Source organism: Eschscholzia californica, unplaced genomic scaffold (genome assembly GCF_041429995.1).
Source record: "Eschscholzia californica isolate CP2 unplaced genomic scaffold, dmEscCali1.0.p SCAF_5, whole genome shotgun sequence".
In the NCBI taxonomy this organism is placed as follows: Eukaryota; Viridiplantae; Streptophyta; class Magnoliopsida; order Ranunculales; family Papaveraceae; genus Eschscholzia; species Eschscholzia californica.
The window spans coordinates 38746057-38763134 of NW_028238472.1; the positions used below are offsets into that span (position 1 = coordinate 38746057).

Below are 17078 nucleotides of genomic sequence, written 5' to 3' on the forward strand. Positions count from 1 at the left end.
TTTCCTAATCGCATGATACTTTTTCTAGATGTTCTTGGACTTTTGGTGTGCTTTTGGTTCCTTAACCAGGGCAGTTGATCCATTATTATCATAATAAGGGGGCATTTCCAATCTCTACGCTAGGTGTGACAAGTTTAGTGATGAACTTCTTTATCCAAAGTCCTTTCTTGGCTGCTAGGTACTTTGCTTCAGTTGTTAAGTCAGCCATAATGTTCTGCTTCCAATTTTTTTTTAGCTCACTACTCCTCCATTTTGATAGTTTACGGAACTAGATTGTGATTGAAAATCGTCTTTGTCTGTTTGAAAGTTTGCATCTACTTGGCCTTATACTATTAGGTTTTCTTTCAGGTAATGTGGCAAAGTGGCATCTCTGAAATCGTCCTGAAAAATCGTCTTTGTACTTTCGAGTTACTGTTCCTTTGTATAGTCGGTGAGGAGGTACCTTCAGATAAGACAGGAGGATATTTTTTTGCTATCTAGAGATTCACGAAATTGATATTCTCTCAAGCAGAGCAGAGCTCAAGGTGCCAATCATACTTCTACATACCTATTGTTCCAAGACTCAGGTTGCACATCTAACTTGAATCCACCATTTTCCTGGCCTTTAAGTTATGACAGAGCTAAAGGTGTATATCTTGCACACAACAACTGGGTGAAGAAAAAAAAAACATCTAGAACCACAAAACTCACTCATAAAAGCAGTGTTTAGAGTAAGATTGGAACATGCACAACATATTGAAGATACAACCTAATGTCATTGGTATGACAACATAGCAAATACAACCTAATGTCATTGGTGTGCCATCCGCAGTCCTGACGAGAAGCACAAGTATATGCTTAATTGAAACAAACGATGACGAATCGGGAAACATATGACAAGAGGCTCTAGAAACTGAGATCCAAACTTAAGAAAGCATACTTGAAGAAGAAATGAGAGAAAAAAAAACTTCAGAAGAGGACAGGCCATGTGGTTACAGGGTTAAGATTGTCTGAAACTGATGTGACAGTGAGTCCAATGTGGTACAAGAAGATGCAGAAGCTAAAGGGCCTTGCAGAACAAAGACAGACATAACATGTGGCTGCATAGCAAAAAAATTCTGAAACATTTTTAAGAAAAGTAAGAAGGATGCCTTCTGAGGTCTCAAGTGGGAAAGAAGGGATGTCATAAATGGAGTTTTCAATAGGACAACTTTTCATTTTATTTTCATATTTCATAAGTAGTAAGAGTGAGAGATTTTATCAGACTGGTCAACCACACTATCAGTTTTAGGCACAGAAGATAAAGAGGCACAAGAACCAAACGAGTTTAATGGTGGTATAATCATTGCAGTGTTATAGTGAAAAGGCTAATGAGTTTGATGGTTCTATTGTGTCTTATCAGTAACATGGGACATTGCGCCTTCCAATGACTATTTTACATACAAAAGTTGCATTCATCCCTAACAACCCTTGTACAAGATTTGTTTTTATTTGGTCTGGAAAGAACGGCTAGCACAGTTTGAGTAGGTGCTAGAAGAATGACGTCTCTTCTTGGTAATCGAGACGTTTCTCTTTAGTTATAAGCTCATTTACAACTTTAGCAATAGACGTAAGTGGCTTACTATACAAAATTGCGATTTGAATTGATTCAAAATCACTACGGGTAGTCATTAAAAATTGAAGTAAACGGCATTCTTCCCTGCGACCAATTTAAGGAGCACAAGCCCGCAACTCTTCAGATTTTGTAAGAGCTAATTGATCCTTATTATTAGTCATTACGGAATGAAATTCTAGAATACTCATATCATTTTGTTCAGTATTCTCAAATCTTCGTGCCCAAAACCCTGAATCTGATCTTCAAAGTCAATTTTAACCATACAAAAAATTACTGATAATTTCGTATTTCGAATATGATCCTGGTAATCGCGCTCCATTTCCGTGCATGAAACATGGTGTAAGAACCTAATCTGAGTACTAACCGTAGCACCTTTAGACCCTCTTGATACTTGAGGCCCAAACCGACCGCTTTGATTGATACGGCAGGGCCCACCCCACTGGTAGCTACATTGCGTGCAATAGTATGCCTCGGATCCAAGGCGTCGATCCATATTGCTGCACCAACCCCTCGTCCGTAAATCTATCTTTGCAATCCACTATGTTGAAGTATTGTGCATCTCTTGTTTTTTTTTCCTTTTGATGCAACATAGTTATGTAATGGATGGAATAAGGTATTGTATAACAGGGGGAGTCCAAAACATTATGAGCTCTGAACAGATAATATGAACTTTCAGAAACGAAAAGTCATCGGAGAATAATATGCCCATAAATTATAACTTTCATCAGCTGCTTGTAACTTAGAAGTATTTATATTTATCAGAAAAATGGAATATTTGAATTACAAAAAGTATACAATTTGCATTAAGATCATCTCTTACAAATGAATATTTAAAATATTAGATTGAAGCGTTGGAATATCCCTTACGAAAAATCCTAGTTTCGCCACTTTCTATAATTGAGGTAAAGACGACAACCGAAGGTTAAGTCTCCTTAACCACACGGAATGAAGTATCATATGAATCAAATCAAAACTTTGGGGCGGCCGATTTAGAGTAAAATGTTGTTGAACTTGTATCACCCCCTTCTGCAATTCTAGATATTTTTCGTGAGGTATTGCTTGCAAAATCTTCTTAATATCTGGTATATTATCTACTGGGATATTCACTGAAAATTGATTCCAATCAAGAACATCACTGAAAGGAAGTGCATAATGATCAGATATTATGACAGGGACACAAGCAGCTCTAATGGTTTCTGTAAGTCTTGGGCTTCCAACTTCATACCCACTAGGGCAAAAGCAATACTTACTATCATTCAACAGTTCAGTATAGTTTTGCCCTTTGGGAAGGTATTCATGAACTTGTACTTCATTATCTTTGTCTTTCCAATAATCAATTAGTAATGTCCTTATGTATCCATGTTTCCCACCAGCAAAGAACCCTAGTATGGACCGACTTGCAGAAGCGGTACGATTTTGTGGTAGGTTGAGGTTTTGGCCTCCTATCATGATTCCGGGTATTGAGACATCTCTTCTAGGTTTAAAACCTTCTGATGTGTTTGCATTGCAAAGAACTCTAATGAAGTTTTTGTACAACTTGGGATCACCACCTGATGCATCGGGTCCCTGAATTCAATAACACTATTAATTACATACACGTTACGTTAATGATATTAAAATATAACTAAGCTTAGATCGAAAAGAAGATCTATTTTCTAATTTGTTAATTCTAGACTCTGACCGGCCTTGGATTTTGATATCCCATTATTAAAAATGTAAGTCAACTTATTGAGGTCATCAACTTGTGATTAAACTAAGGTAAATTCACCTCATTTGCTAATTAATAATAACAACTAAAATATAATTTTGTTGACGTCGTACAAGATTCTATATTGGTTAGGGTTAGTAATATTTGCCATATGCGAACGCATTAGAAAAACCAATTTCTTCCCTCTTTCGCCTAGCATTGAGATATTGATTTATACCAAGAATTAAGTATAATTAAAATGTAAAAACTAATAGATATTTGAAATATGATTTAAAAAATTTAAAAATTAAGATTACCTAGTGAGGGTGAAAGGATATAGATGAAAAATCGAAGAAAATTTCATGAAAGAGATAGTTAATTACCCAATCGTGGCAAGCAGCCATGAAATGATCGCCTCCATTGCTTCTATTCCAATATATGTGTCTTTCGGATATGAGGCGGACGTAATCGTTAACGACATGGTGAATCGGAGTCCTATCGTAGGAGATGAGTGGTCTATAGAGATATCCAACTGCATTAGCAATGCTGAATGGGAGGAAGAAGGCATGGGCCTCTCCAGGGCTTTGGGCTGCATATGGATTATTTACTCTATCCATTTCATCAATGAAATGACCTTCTGTGGAGTAGAGATTGTAAAATGGGCCAGCATGTACAAGTGGGGGTTCCCCTTCTCTGTAACTCCATATCTTGAACCTTTTCACCATCTCAATGTGGCTCCTGCATACATATATATCATCAATATGTGTTGATTACAAATTGTAGCTAATTATGCATTGAGAATGTGATTTGGCCCGAATATTGGAGCCGGCCACAGGCCGAAAGGTGATGTGGCCGGCTCCATTTGGTCAACCCATCTGGAGAGAAAAATGAGCTGATCAATTGGAGCCGGCCACATCTCCACTCAGCCTATGCGCGACTCCAAAATTCGGGCCAAATAGCGTTTTTGGTGTGAATTCGAAATCTTAACTGATGAAATGCATATGGATTTCGATAAGCTGGTCCAGTAGGGATGAAATCTTCCACTCTATCAGATGTATAGATTTTAGTCTTTGACGCCTTACGAATAGCTTCTCTTGCTCTTGCTAGTCCTTCTTCAATTGTTTCAAGACTAGTAATGTTCTTCTGTAGTAAAAGATTTCATGCATAAACAAGTAAAGATTAGAACATAATAAAAATAAAATCAATCAAACAAAAGTATTGAGATATAAAGACAAAGAACTCACTCTTATATGGGTATGGTGATTTTCAGGACTAGTACTAGTACTTGTAGCTAATAAAGGTGTAACATTAGAAGAGGAAGAAGAAGTTAAGAAGTTTATATTGGTTTTATGATTGTTGAAAGGAGAGATATAAAAGGTGATAACAATAAGAAGAAAAGTCAAAACTAGGATTGGTGTTGCAGCACTGCTCAACTCTGCCATAGATTACTTTCAGACTAATTTCTCTCTCTAACTCTAAGATTTTTCTCTACATATTCTCTTCCCTGTGGAAAAGTAGAGTATAGCTAGTTCAACAAGAATCTTGAAAAAGTTAAAGAGACAGATTTTAATTTAGTTGTGAGTAGCTTATGTATTGGTTCTTCTTATAAGAAGTTTGGGTTTTATATAAAATGCATGAGTGGGGAAGTTTATTGTTGATTGGATTCTTATTAAATATAATTATAGGAAGGTTCTAGACATTTTAGTAATATTAATTATTACATGAGTCTCTCGCATGAATCAAGCGTGAATAGGGAGACTGAAAAAAAAAAACGATATAAGAACTCTGTGGGAATAATCCCACATTTAACAACCAAGAATATAAAGTCTAGCTAGGGTTTCTCAGTTCATTGTCAATTGGTTTTGAGTTGGATGACTACAAATTTAACATAGTATGAGAACTAGGTTGACAGGGACGGAACTACAGCTAGGCCGAAAGGGGCCATGGCCCGCCTCGACCTAGCCGTAGTGACCTCCACTATAATCCACTATAGCCATGATTCCCAAGAATACTTACTATATTCAGTAACATGTTAGCAAAGCTTCTGGGTAGGAATTTGTGGTTATACCTCTTTTTTTGTTAACATTGTGGTTATAACTCAAGTGACCTGTGTTTGACCCCACCTGGTAGTGTATTTTTTATTTTATGTGTTTCAGGACTTCTCTAGGTGTGTTTGGAAATGGTATACAATCTACTTTCTTTTACATTTAAACCAAGGTTATCAATTAGTCTACATTAGCCCCCTTGATCTTCGATCCTACTTCCGTCCCACATGTGATAGGTTAAAGTCACACGTGTTCCACATCGTCGAAAAGAAAACAAATACTACTAAGATTTAACTTCCTAATATGTATCTACTTTTTTTTTGTTAAGGTAATATGTATCTACTTGAAAAATAAGAAGGTACATGTCTGAGCTCCAGTTGTATTTTTTTTAACTGAAAATTATAATAAGCCATAAAAATACTATTACAATACATTGAAATTAAAAAACAAGGTACATTTTGTCATTCCTTAGATCTACTTTTCTCGCCCATTCAGCCAGTTTGTCTGCTTGCACATTGAGCATTCTCTTTACGTAGCTGAATTTAACACTCTCTAGTCTCTTCCTTATTTCTCTGATTCTTTGTATGTGAGTCTTCGATTGCCATTGGATGTTCTGACTTGGGTTTGTCAGGTGTTGGATCAGATTTGAATTGTCGCTTTCTATGATGATTGATCTGTGTTGGTTTTCCTCCACCCATTTAATTCCCTGAAGTATAGCTATCGCTTCACTCTCTTCACTGTTTCTAGCTCTGGATGTCTCTGCTTTTGCTGCTATGAATTTACCTTTCTCATCATGTACAATTAACCTTATACCCTTTATATTATCAATTTTCAAGAACGATGCATCCACATTTATTTTTAGGTAAGGGTGGTTCGGTTTTTGCCATTTTCCATACCTTTAAGGTTCAAGTTCGTTGGAATTGTGCCTGATTTAGGAAATGCCAAGATCATATTTATGACCGTTCGAGTGCTCATAATTGAATATTGAAAACAATGATCACATCTGGTTTTCCATATATGCCATAATATTGTAGCGAAATGTATGTCATTAACAGTATGGCTATGCTGATTTTGGTCCTCCCACGATAATATCCAATCTGTAATAGATGTTATATTTTTCGAAATGATATTGAAATAGAACCAAACATTCTCCGCAAAGGGACCAGTGTAACAAGGCATGTTCTATAGTTTCAGTTGAGGTGCAGTTCGGACAAGCCTTAATGTTACCTATGTATTTACCTATTCTCTCCCTAACTGGGAGAGCTTTAGTGCATATTTTCCAGATAAACAGTTTAATACGAGGAATCGTAGGAGGAGACCAAATAAAATTCCATTTAAATTGCTGAGTGTTATGAATATAGTTGTTAGTGCTTAAGTGCTGGTACATCGATTTAACTGAGAAATTTCCTGATTCCGTTAAAGCCCATATGCGTTGATCGCTACCCTCATTGTAGAGGGGTATGGTTTTAATGATATTATTCGTGTTGTCATCAATAGTAATACGAAAAATCTCATCGTTCCAACTCTCATTGTTGATGAGTTGGGAAACTGTATTCAAACTAGAATTCATGGAGTATGGTACCAGTTGATTGATACTTGGGATCCAATGATCTTTCCAAATATCAATGTTTTCTCCTATGTGCACTTCCCAAGTAATAAGGTTGTCAATTTGATCATAATGCTTCTTAAGGACTTTCCAATTCCAAGAGTGATGCACCTTAGCGTGCCCCGGAAGCTCCGAGGTTGGATAGCATATAGCTTTCAACAATTGGACCCAAATTGCGTCAGGTTCAGATTTAAGCCGCCAAGCTAGCTTACAGAGGAGTGTCGTGTTGTCGAGATTCGGATGGTGTATACCCAATCCTCCTAATTTTTTCGGGAGACAGATATATGACCAAACTTTGGTGCATATACCTTTAGACTTTCCCCACCAGAAGGACTTTTGCAAAGTCGTTATGCATTTGCTTATGCCTTTGGGGATGGCAAAGCATTGCATCTGGTATCGGGGAACTGCCGCTGCTACAGCTGCTATAACAACTGTACAACCAGCTTGAGAGAGGAAAGAATGGCGCCACTTGGACAGCTTCTGCTTAATTTGCTCTAGGATACTGTTAAACACTTTGGTTTTTTGCGTCCCAATGAACAATTGAGCTCCCAGGTATTTCTCAGAAGTCAAGGCGTATTTTACTTTAAGAATACTCATTATGATTCTCTTGAACTTAGGATGCGAATTCTTTGAATAAAATATGTTCGATTTGGCATAGTTAATCATCTGGCCAGATGCCGAGCAAAAGGTGTCAAGAATATTCTTAAGAATGTGAATGTTCTCGATTGAGTTTTTGCCAAAAATGATGCAGTCGTCTGCGAAAAGGAGATGAGATATCGTAAGATTAAGGTTATTTGTGGGGAAACCTAGGAATTGATCTTGATCCGTCGTCAAAGTAAGGAGTCTGCTAAGACCCTCCATGGCTATCGTGAACAGAAAGGGCGATAGAGGGTCACCTTGCCGAATACCTCTGGAAGGTCAAAAGATAGGTCCCGGACGCCCATTAATAAGCACCGACATGGAGGAAGTGAAAATACACTGATGTATCATGTCGCACCAGTGATTGGAGAACCCTACATTTTTCATAATATTAATAAGAAAAGATCACTCTATTTTGTCGAAGGCTTTAGACATATCTAATATGAGACCAAAGCCTTCGACAAATTTTTTAACTATAAGAAGTTACCACTGAACTTTGAGTTCCCACATGAAACATGGACTCAATGAATAAAATAAATAAAACCAAACATTGAGATCTCCATATATATGTCTGTGAGAATCAATAATGGACACCTTCTCCAACTTTGACTATGTATTAGCAACTATAAAATTGAATTACACTTAAGTTCATTAAATACTCTATTGGCCGGCTTAGATTTCCACACCATTTTATTATGTCAAATGAGGTAATTTTTTATACTAGTATATAAAATGGTCCATTAGTCCAAAAACCAAATCGTAGTCCACTTAGATTATAAAACAAAATAGCCCTTTCAACAAAAAAACAAAAAAACAAAATAGCCCAGTTGTCCCAAAACACCCTCAACAAAAAAAAAAAAAAATATGTTGTCCCAAAACAATAGAATAATACCAAAAAAACCCAATTGATTATCAGAATAACTATTTGATCCAGATACATACATAAAATGGTTCATTACTCCAAAATTAAATGGCCTAAAACTCACAGAAACTACTTTATTTATATCAAAGTTAAATATTTCTGGATTTGTACTTTCATGGGATCGAACTTGGGACTTTCGCATTGCGGAGTAGATGCACTTACCAACTGGACTACCAGTTGTTGGCTCCCCTAAAATATTTGGTAGTATATGTTTCAAAAAGAACAATGAAAAAATATTTCAGAAAAAAGAAATAGCATGTTTTTTCCTTCTGAAAAAGAAAAAAAGAATGTCCAAATTATTAAAAAAATGTGATATGTTAGATACAAATAATAGTCGAGACAAACAACAACATGCTTTTACATTGTCTAGTTGATGATCAAAAGACGAAAATAACAACCTTCGCCAATGACCTACCTTTTTGTCCATTGGAATGGTAGATGAAGTTATAGTCTTACAAGTTGAGATTGATACTCTAAATTAAAATGGTAGATGAAGTTATAGTCTTACAAGTTGAGATTGATACTCTAAATTAAAATGCATGCACTGGAGGAAGGAGAGATAAGAGAGACAACTCCCGGGCCGGGCAGTCAATCCCATTGATCTTGACCCCTCGGATTAAACCGGACGGACAGTCAATCCCATTGATCTAGACCACTCGGGTTAAACAGGACATTTACCCGGTCAAAGCCCTCTCACCACTTCCCGCCCACTAATTACTGGTCTGATGGGCCGGGTACACCGACGTGTATCTGGTACACGATAGTCCACACTGTTTTTCCACCTCTACTTCATCAATCTCATATACCGACCCACTCGAGTATTACAGATTCGGTAATGCATGGATAAGATTCATTTGGTTAAACCAAATGTGAAATTCAAGCTAAATTGTACAAATCATACCTCAATGGCATTACTTTCAACAGAAAAACTGAATGGCATTATACACATAATCCTTATATATAGACAGACACTCAGCCCACTTATTTCTGATTTCTCATAACTTTCTCCACAAACAACACAAATATATAACATCAACCTGATATATGACTAATACGTTACGTTTTTTTTATGAAGGTTATGAAACTGAAAATGGTCAAATAGAAATACAACCGTGGGCATATGGAACTACCCTCCTCTCTTGACACTCTTAAGGTAACTCATCCTTATAGCCCAAAGTTTCTCTCCAACCTCTTTCATGGTTGGTCTATCAGATCGTGTAGGTGCGGCACATTGGAAAGCCAATGCAAACATCTCCGATATTATCTTGAAATGAACTACTTCATTCATTAGTGGATCTAAGATCTCCAGTACTCTTCCTTTATCATAGTTAGCGAAGGCCTGCACATTTAAAAGTTTATATATCAATCCAATAGAAATATGCGCAACTTCAATGCTCACAACCAGTGTGTATATATATAGTTTTCATTTCTTGGTGCTAACTATTTAAGTTAGCGTCCGATAGCAACATCAATGGGCAATACCATAGTGAATTAACGTCCCCTCAGTGGACTTCGATGTTCAGGAGTTGGCCTAAGACCAGTACTAGCTAGGTTTGGCTGGACAAGCCTACTAGTGGCTCTACTTAGATAGCTAGATACGCTTAAAAGAGTCTATATTTACGGTGAGTATTCTTTATAGATCAAAAGTTAAATTCACTCCTAATTGTTTACCAAAAAAGTAATTCCAATTATGGGGTATATTCACTTATTGTTGCCTAGCACATTTGACATCTTTTGACTTGATTAATAAAAAGGATGTTGAAACCCGAAATCGTAAAGCATTTATTTGGAAGTAAGAAATACTGACCCATCTGATAGTAACCCTTTCATCAGAAGGTCTCTGCAACTCAACTGGTCGGCGTCCAGTTAGAATTTCTATGAGTAAAATTCCGAACGAGAATACATCACTCTTGGGGGTAAGTTGAAAAGTTCTCAAGTACTCAGGGTCCAGATAACCGGCCGTTCCTTTTACCTTTGTTGATATATGTGTCTTATCATCATCTGAAGCACTAGCTTTTGCAAAACCAAAATCAGCCACCTTAGCTCTAATACTCTCTGTCAGCAAGATATTTGATGACTTCACGTCTCGGTGAATTATCTGCTTCTCTGTTGAGGGATCAGAATTCACACCAAAGATAAGAACATGTTTAGTTTTTTTGTTGAAAGGATACAGAAGAAGAGAAAAGAGAAAAAAACAAAGAGGCATATGTTGGAAAATTCTTCGAAATAGTTCCACTTGCAGCACTTGATTCTAGTTAATCGGTTTTCAAGATAAACTAAACTATACTTATAGACAGTACATTGATTCTTTCAAGATTATATTTATCAAACAACTACCTCTTCCACAAACATCGAGGCACTTTAACTTCAATTGGAACCATCATAAGACAAAGTTTCCTCTTCCAGCCTAGAATAAGTTTCACCACGACTTATTTGATATCTCCATCAATAATAAGGTTCAACGATTAAACATCATACTAGATGTCCTAAACCACTCTCGAATGGCAAAAAACTGAAACAAAGATTCCAGCAAAGCACTGAAGTACATTACGATGATGGTTGTATGTGACGTATTATTATCTGAACTGTCTAACACAAATGGATGCAAAGTCAACCCAAATCAGTCATCCCGCCAAGTCAGACAAAAAAAAATATTTTAATATCTGACTCGATTCAATTCAGACATCGAGTCAGATTTCGTATCTAACTCTCAAAAAACAAGCACTACTCAAGATAAAATTTACAAGAATGGAAGTTCATCGTGGATTCACACTTATTGAGGAAATGCTTCTAAAAAGAGCAAGGAAATAAGATTCCTTATTCATGTGAAACTCGAAAAGATGTCATCCAACATAAGTAAATAGGTGATAAATTCAGTTACCTGCATAAAGATGAAGATAAGTCAAAGCATGAGCAACTTCAATCGATATTTCTAGACGTTGGAAAAAATCAAGAATTTTTCCACGCTGACCTGCCCAGAAAAGCATCATGAATTACATAACCTGATCATTTAAACACAAGTACTTATTTGTCCTTAAAAAGAATGAAACTTACCATCTAAATGCTCCCTAAGAGTACCATTTGGAACAAACTCTGTAACTATCACGCGCTCGTTCCCTGTTTCAACATACCCAAGTAGCCTAACAAGGGATCGGTGTTCAATTTTCGATAGAAGTTCAACTTCAGTGCGAAACTCGGCCTGCAGACTGCTAAAGTTTTCCTGTTTTTATATTAACATTAATCAAGTAATTCAATATCTTTTAAAGGCAGATTTTCTTGGATGAGATATTCAACACCCACTAAAACATTTCCATTTTTTGAAGAAAATGAAAAGAAGAATATTTAAGAAACAGAGGTAACTTTAGTACCTTTTGATAAAACAATGAACAAGAATTAAAATGTAAAGATGGTCAGTTGACTCTAAGAAACTCCCTTTCATATTCAATAATGTAATTCGAAACTAATGCCTTTTTTCGTTCCAACTCTTCTCACATTAAAAATCCATGTTAAACTACTCGCATTTCAAATTGGTTAATGCCGTAATGGAATTGCTTTAGTAAACAACGGAATGGACCATCTCCGTGATCTTCCTAGCTACACCCAGCTCATTAATCGGCAGTGCCCATGTTCTTTTATCTGTGTTGCTTGAGACGATGATAATAAGTACTTTATGCAAAAAAGTCCAACCACTTATTGCTGCAAACGCGTGTTTATGCATCCAGTCTGGATGATCCAGAAAGTTCTAGCACTTAGAACAGACGAGAGGCCCCGGACAGATCAACTTAGGCCACCAAGCTATGCAGAACTTCCATTTTCCAAGTTATGTTTTTGTTACACAAGTTGCTTTCTATTCAGTTTAGCACTTAATATCTTTTTGAAGAGTCTTCTAGAAGCAATATTTTCTTTTATGCAAAGCAAAAGATGCTTGAAGAAGCCCATGTGTTTTGAAGTTTCTTCTAATTTTCAACTCCACTAGCGACTCTTCGAGCACTTGGGGACATTGTCAATTCGTAGGAATCAACAAAAAATCTCAATTTTAATCATAATTTTGCAAGAATGTAAGAAAAAATAAACAGAATATTTGATAGAGATGAACGGAAGCAACTGCTAAAGGCATATGAGAGACGTCAAAAGAAGGATCCAAGGCCCAAATCCTGACTTGGCATGTCCTAGATGAATGGCCCACTTAAGACCTTGAATAATGTGGGTCTGATCCCCATGGTCCTTTGTGGAAATTCTACCAGTTTCTAATATTAATTAGGATGGTTAAGTGTCTCTAATGTGCTCAATGTCTTTTATGACGTCTTTTTATGATGCCTTTTGTAGTCCTAAAAGTTTAGAGTTTCGAAGGTGTAGAAATAAAGGGCTAGTTATGGCTATATATAGGTTGTATTCCTGATGTCTGAGGACAGAGTTTTTTCCAGAAGCTATTCAAGCTATCACCTATATTTGTGTGATGCAGATATACCCACTGGCGTGGTGCCTGAGGGCTTTAGGAGTTTTCCTAGCTTTACTAGTGGGAAACAACTATTATCTATCTTATAATCAAATTATTTTCTTCTTCAATTCCTTTTCCGCTTCTTGTCCTACATCAATATAATAATGTAACGAAAGTGATAATTACCTTCTTTGCTCGTTTAATAGCAACAATCTGACCATCTGGCAACTGACCCCTGTAGACAGTTCCAAAACCTCCTTCACCTATTTGTAGTGAAGGCGAAAAACTTTGAGTAGCTTTAATAACCTGACTCATATTAAGATGTACTGATCCAAACACACTTGGTTTAGGGGAGAATCGAGATGGACTAGGTGGTACTCTAAAAGGGCTAGCAGGCACACGAGCAGGACTTCCTGGGAGTTTGTCAAAAGTGGGATTTGTTACCAGTGAGGAAATGGAATCCGCTGCACAAAGTTGATGGATTTATTAGATGTAAACAAAAGAAGGAAATTACCTGGCCGGAGTCGAGTTAAAACCTAATACTATTTGGCCTCATTTCATTTTGAATTTGAACTTTGATGCGATAGCTACACTCACTTAAAACTTCAATTCAGTATCTATACCCGACCATAAATTACGTGATAAGTGCAGAATTTAAGATTAGTGAATGACTACTAAAGCTTAAATTAAACTAAAAAGAAGCTCTTTGACATCTAGTAGGGTAAAATAGAAAAAAAATCCAGATATCATTCAATGTTGTATTAACACTCACTATATAAAAATCATAAGAGAGAACTTGATTGAGTTCAAGATGCAACTAAGATTTAGATATAAAGCAGCTTAACTCACTTGAACTAGTCTCCTTGGTAAGAATAACTTCTGATGTGTATTTCTTTTTAGAGGGAAAGCACGGACACATTGCACAGCAATAAAGAAGAAACGTTCCTGCTACTGCCATTGGCATGGTCTGTGTGCTCAACAAAGATATCTAATCATGGTTTTGTTTTTCTCGGTTTTTCTTCTCTATTGACTCATTCATCGTGGATTTGTTTGTTAGCAATCTGATTAAAACCTTATCTTTGATCTTCAAGCCAAAACTCCTGCAGAAAATCACAAAGGAGAAAATTTTCAATATGATCAAGCAGAGTACTTGTTACCAGATACTGACGAAGAGAACTACTGAAATTTTGTCTCTTAACAAAAAAACGTCAACCCAAACTCGTATGTGCCTACATATATACCAAACCATATAAGGAGAAAAATATCTAGGCGTTCGGTATCAAATTCTTATATTGTAGCATAAGATATTTCACATTTCGGACTATTACATTTATTTTTACCTAAGGACTTCAAGCCGAAATATATCCTCCGAGCTCTTTCTCACTTTTCGGAACACAAATTAAGGAAGATTTCAGTTTTTGAGCAATATCTGAGGGATTTGTAACAAGAAACCTTTCCTACCTCGTCCCCAGTTGCGTAAAAGTTAAAACAACTCTCTATCTGAAGTTTGGAAATCATTAAAAGACAGTCTCTACAATTCTAGACCAAGTCTACGACCAACTCTCGATTTTACTTGAAAATCACACGAAATTATGACGCACTTGATCTTTTCTTTTAAAAGAAAATTGAATTGAATGAAATAGCCTATTTAGAAAACCCCAAGAATAAGATTAAAAGTGGAACTAAAATTCCATAATCCACCTAAAACAATAACCCACTACTCTATCAAAATTCAAGGTAATTCTTCCATGCCCAAATTACCATATCATCAGAAGAGATAAACTAGATGATACCTTCACAGCTAAAATAATCAACCAGCTTATAAACATCCTCTTTAATTTCACAATATCCTTTTATATTAAAAAAAGATACAATTCTCAGAAACATCAATCAAAACCATTACCAATTTGCATATTATTTAAATTCACTTGTCAAGTTCACCAAAATCATAACCTACAAGAACCCAAAATAAAGAAACCCCTAATAGGATAACAAAACTACAACCCCTTTCATCTAAAACTCAACTAAACTTTATATAGCCCAATTCACTTAAACAACCACAAAATAAGAAACCACATAAAACCCATATCATAAAATAGAAATTCAATTGTCTAAACTACTATTCCCAATAGAAAACAAGAAGATAGATGAAAAAACTTCAGATGGGTTTCAATGAAAACAAAAATAAAAAAGAGTGGGGGGAAGAAATGAAAACCTGGTAAGAGATGTGTCCTCGGGCGGCTGACAGATTCTAGGTTGGGGGTGAGTAGGTAAGACTAAAGAGTCATTGAAACAAAACAATGGATTATAAATAGAAGAGACTTAAGAGACCAACCAAGAAAGTTTGGCTGAGCTGATGTGAAGGTGTTACTTCCTCGTCTTTTCTCACGTAAATTAAATAATTGAAACTTTTGGAAAATATGAACCGTTGAAGAATGCAAATAATTCCATCAAGTTCACCACCTCTGAGTACTTGCCAAACTAACTTTATTTTATTTGATGATTTTTACCAGAAATACCCTTATATAAATCATAGTCTAAATATTCTAGACTTCGAATTTTCTCTTGGCCGAGCAGAACTATTCACTCGAAATTGTTTCTAGCTTCAACCACAAGAAGGGTCTCCCTTTTTTTGCATCCCTAATTGTTTTACTCGTTGAAACCAATATATTTGTTCGGTTACGATTTTTAGATTGGTTGAGGTAAGTTTTTTTTTGAATTGTTTAGCGTGTCTCGAACCCTTGACCTCTAGGATGGAAGACTATACCTCTTATTACACATAGTGCAGATGGTTGAATCAGTCATCCCTTGTTCAATGAAGTCTTCAATTTATTTAGGAGTCAATAAGTAGTTGCTTAAATTAAGGAGAGAATCATGCGACTTTAATAAAAAAAAAATAGTTGAGTTCTTTTAGGAGAAATTCCTAAGTATAAATAGAATCAGTCCAGTAGTAGTTCTATGCACTTGTTAATTACGTATCATTATCTTTGCTTCAGTTAGAAATAAAATCAATTCTGAGTATTCTTTACTTGATCTCTTTTACTAAGTTATCTTGTTGTTGTTCAGTTTGAGTTATTTAGATGATACCAGAGCTAGGTTGCCTAAGATAAAGTGTTTGATTTTATTTCTTAGTGAAGTTATATTGGTGAGTTCTGCATCTTGAAATCTGTTTCTTAGTATTCTCTCAAGAAGAATGGTTGTGATGGTTTTCAAGCCTCAGTTGACAAGCTTTATGGTAAAAATTATAGTTATTGGAAGCTTTGTATGGAAGCTTACCTACAAGGACATGATTTATAGGAACTTATATCTTGTGCTGAAAAGATAATTCTAGAGGATACTCCCCAAAATGTCGGTTTACGTCGAAAGTGGAAGATCAAGTGCGGCAAAGCGTTATTTGCTTTGCGAACTTCGATAAGTAAAGAGCACATTGATCATGTTTGTGATATGAAGACACCAAAAGAGGTATGGGAGACGCTTGATAGGCTATTCAGTCAAAAGAATACAATAGTTTGCAATTTTTGGAGAATGAACTTGTTGGGATGACTTAAGGTACTAGTTTTATATCAGAATATTTCTTGAAGGTTAAGAATTTGTGTGCTGAAATTTCAGAAATAGGTCCAGACGAGCCCATTAGAGAAGCACCATTACATCGTTACCTTATTCGTGACTTAAGGAGGGATTTTATGCCATTCATTTCTTGGGTGCAAGGGTGGATAAATCAACCTTCAATCATTGAGTTGGAGAACTTGCTTTCCAACCAGGAAGAATTGGTGAAACAGATATCCAACCAACATCTCTCTGAGGTAAATGATGTTCCTTACACTAAAGACCTAAAGAAAAATAAATTTCAACTCTCTGTGGGTGGAAGAATGCAGTTCAGAAATGATGGGCAGTCTGGGGTAACTTTAATACATGTTATAGGTGCAGAAAGGTTGGACATCTAAAGCGAGATCGGCGAGTGGAGGTTGTGTGCAATATATGCGGTAAATCTGGACATATCAAGCAAAATTGTCGTACCAAACTTACGGACATAGATGCCAATATAGCACATGAAGAACCTATACTTGACAGCAAAGATGGCGATCAAACTGCATGGGAACAATGTTTGTCTATCGTCGTCATTAATAAACCAGAGTGGATAACTGAT

The 17078-nt window shown here is 36.2% G+C and overlaps 2 protein-coding genes across 3 annotated transcripts; both read right to left on the bottom strand.

The window, feature by feature from the left end:
- Positions 1-2323: 2323 nt before the first annotated feature.
- On the bottom strand, positions 2324-4879 carry LOC147539068 (putative glycosyltransferase At5g20260). The gene is made up of 4 exons (XM_086641680.1): positions 4526-4879; positions 4270-4424; positions 3665-4019; positions 2324-3160 (listed from the first exon to the last, which is right to left on the bottom strand). Exons 1-4 carry the CDS (start codon positions 4721-4723, stop codon positions 2486-2488), a joined length of 1383 nt encoding a protein of 460 aa, XP_086497806.1. The 5' UTR covers positions 4724-4879; the 3' UTR covers positions 2324-2485.
- A 4500-nt stretch (positions 4880-9379) lies between these two features.
- On the bottom strand, positions 9380-15420 carry LOC147539069 (calmodulin-binding receptor-like cytoplasmic kinase 3). 2 transcript variants are annotated; one of them, XM_086641682.1, is made up of 7 exons: positions 15147-15420; positions 13781-14031; positions 13118-13395; positions 11548-11713; positions 11375-11464; positions 10301-10599; positions 9380-9832 (listed from the first exon to the last, which is right to left on the bottom strand). In XM_086641682.1, exons 2-7 carry the CDS (start codon positions 13893-13895, stop codon positions 9620-9622), a joined length of 1161 nt encoding a protein of 386 aa, XP_086497808.1. In that variant the 5' UTR covers positions 13896-14031; positions 15147-15420; the 3' UTR covers positions 9380-9619. The 2 variants fall into 2 exon arrangements, with proteins under 2 accessions (XP_086497808.1, XP_086497809.1); XM_086641683.1 differs by having other exon boundaries at positions 14272-15308.
- Positions 15421-17078: the final 1658 nt, after the last annotated feature.

Bases quoted from the DNA above. Each gene is read 5' to 3' on its own strand.
- LOC147539068 (XM_086641680.1), bottom strand. From the start codon at position 4,723: ATGGCAGAGTTGAGCAGTGCTGCAACACCAATCCTAGTTTTGACTTTT. The intron at 4,020-4,269 runs GTTAAGATTTCG...ATATGTATGCAG, and splicing joins AATCCATATGCATTTCATCA to GAGCCACATTGAGATGGTGA. The intron at 3,161-3,664 runs GTAATTAACTAT...TATTGAATTCAG, and splicing joins TGGCTGCTTGCCACGATTGG to GGACCCGATGCATCAGGTGG.
- LOC147539069 (XM_086641682.1), bottom strand. From the start codon at position 13,895: ATGCCAATGGCAGTAGCAGGAACGTTTCTTCTTTATTGCTGTGCAATG. The intron at 11,714-13,117 runs GTAATTATCACT...ATATAAAAACAG, and splicing joins CTATTAAACGAGCAAAGAAG to GAAAACTTTAGCAGTCTGCA. The intron at 9,833-10,300 runs GTCAGTATTTCT...TTAAATGTGCAG, and splicing joins AAAGGGTTACTATCAGATGG to GCCTTCGCTAACTATGATAA.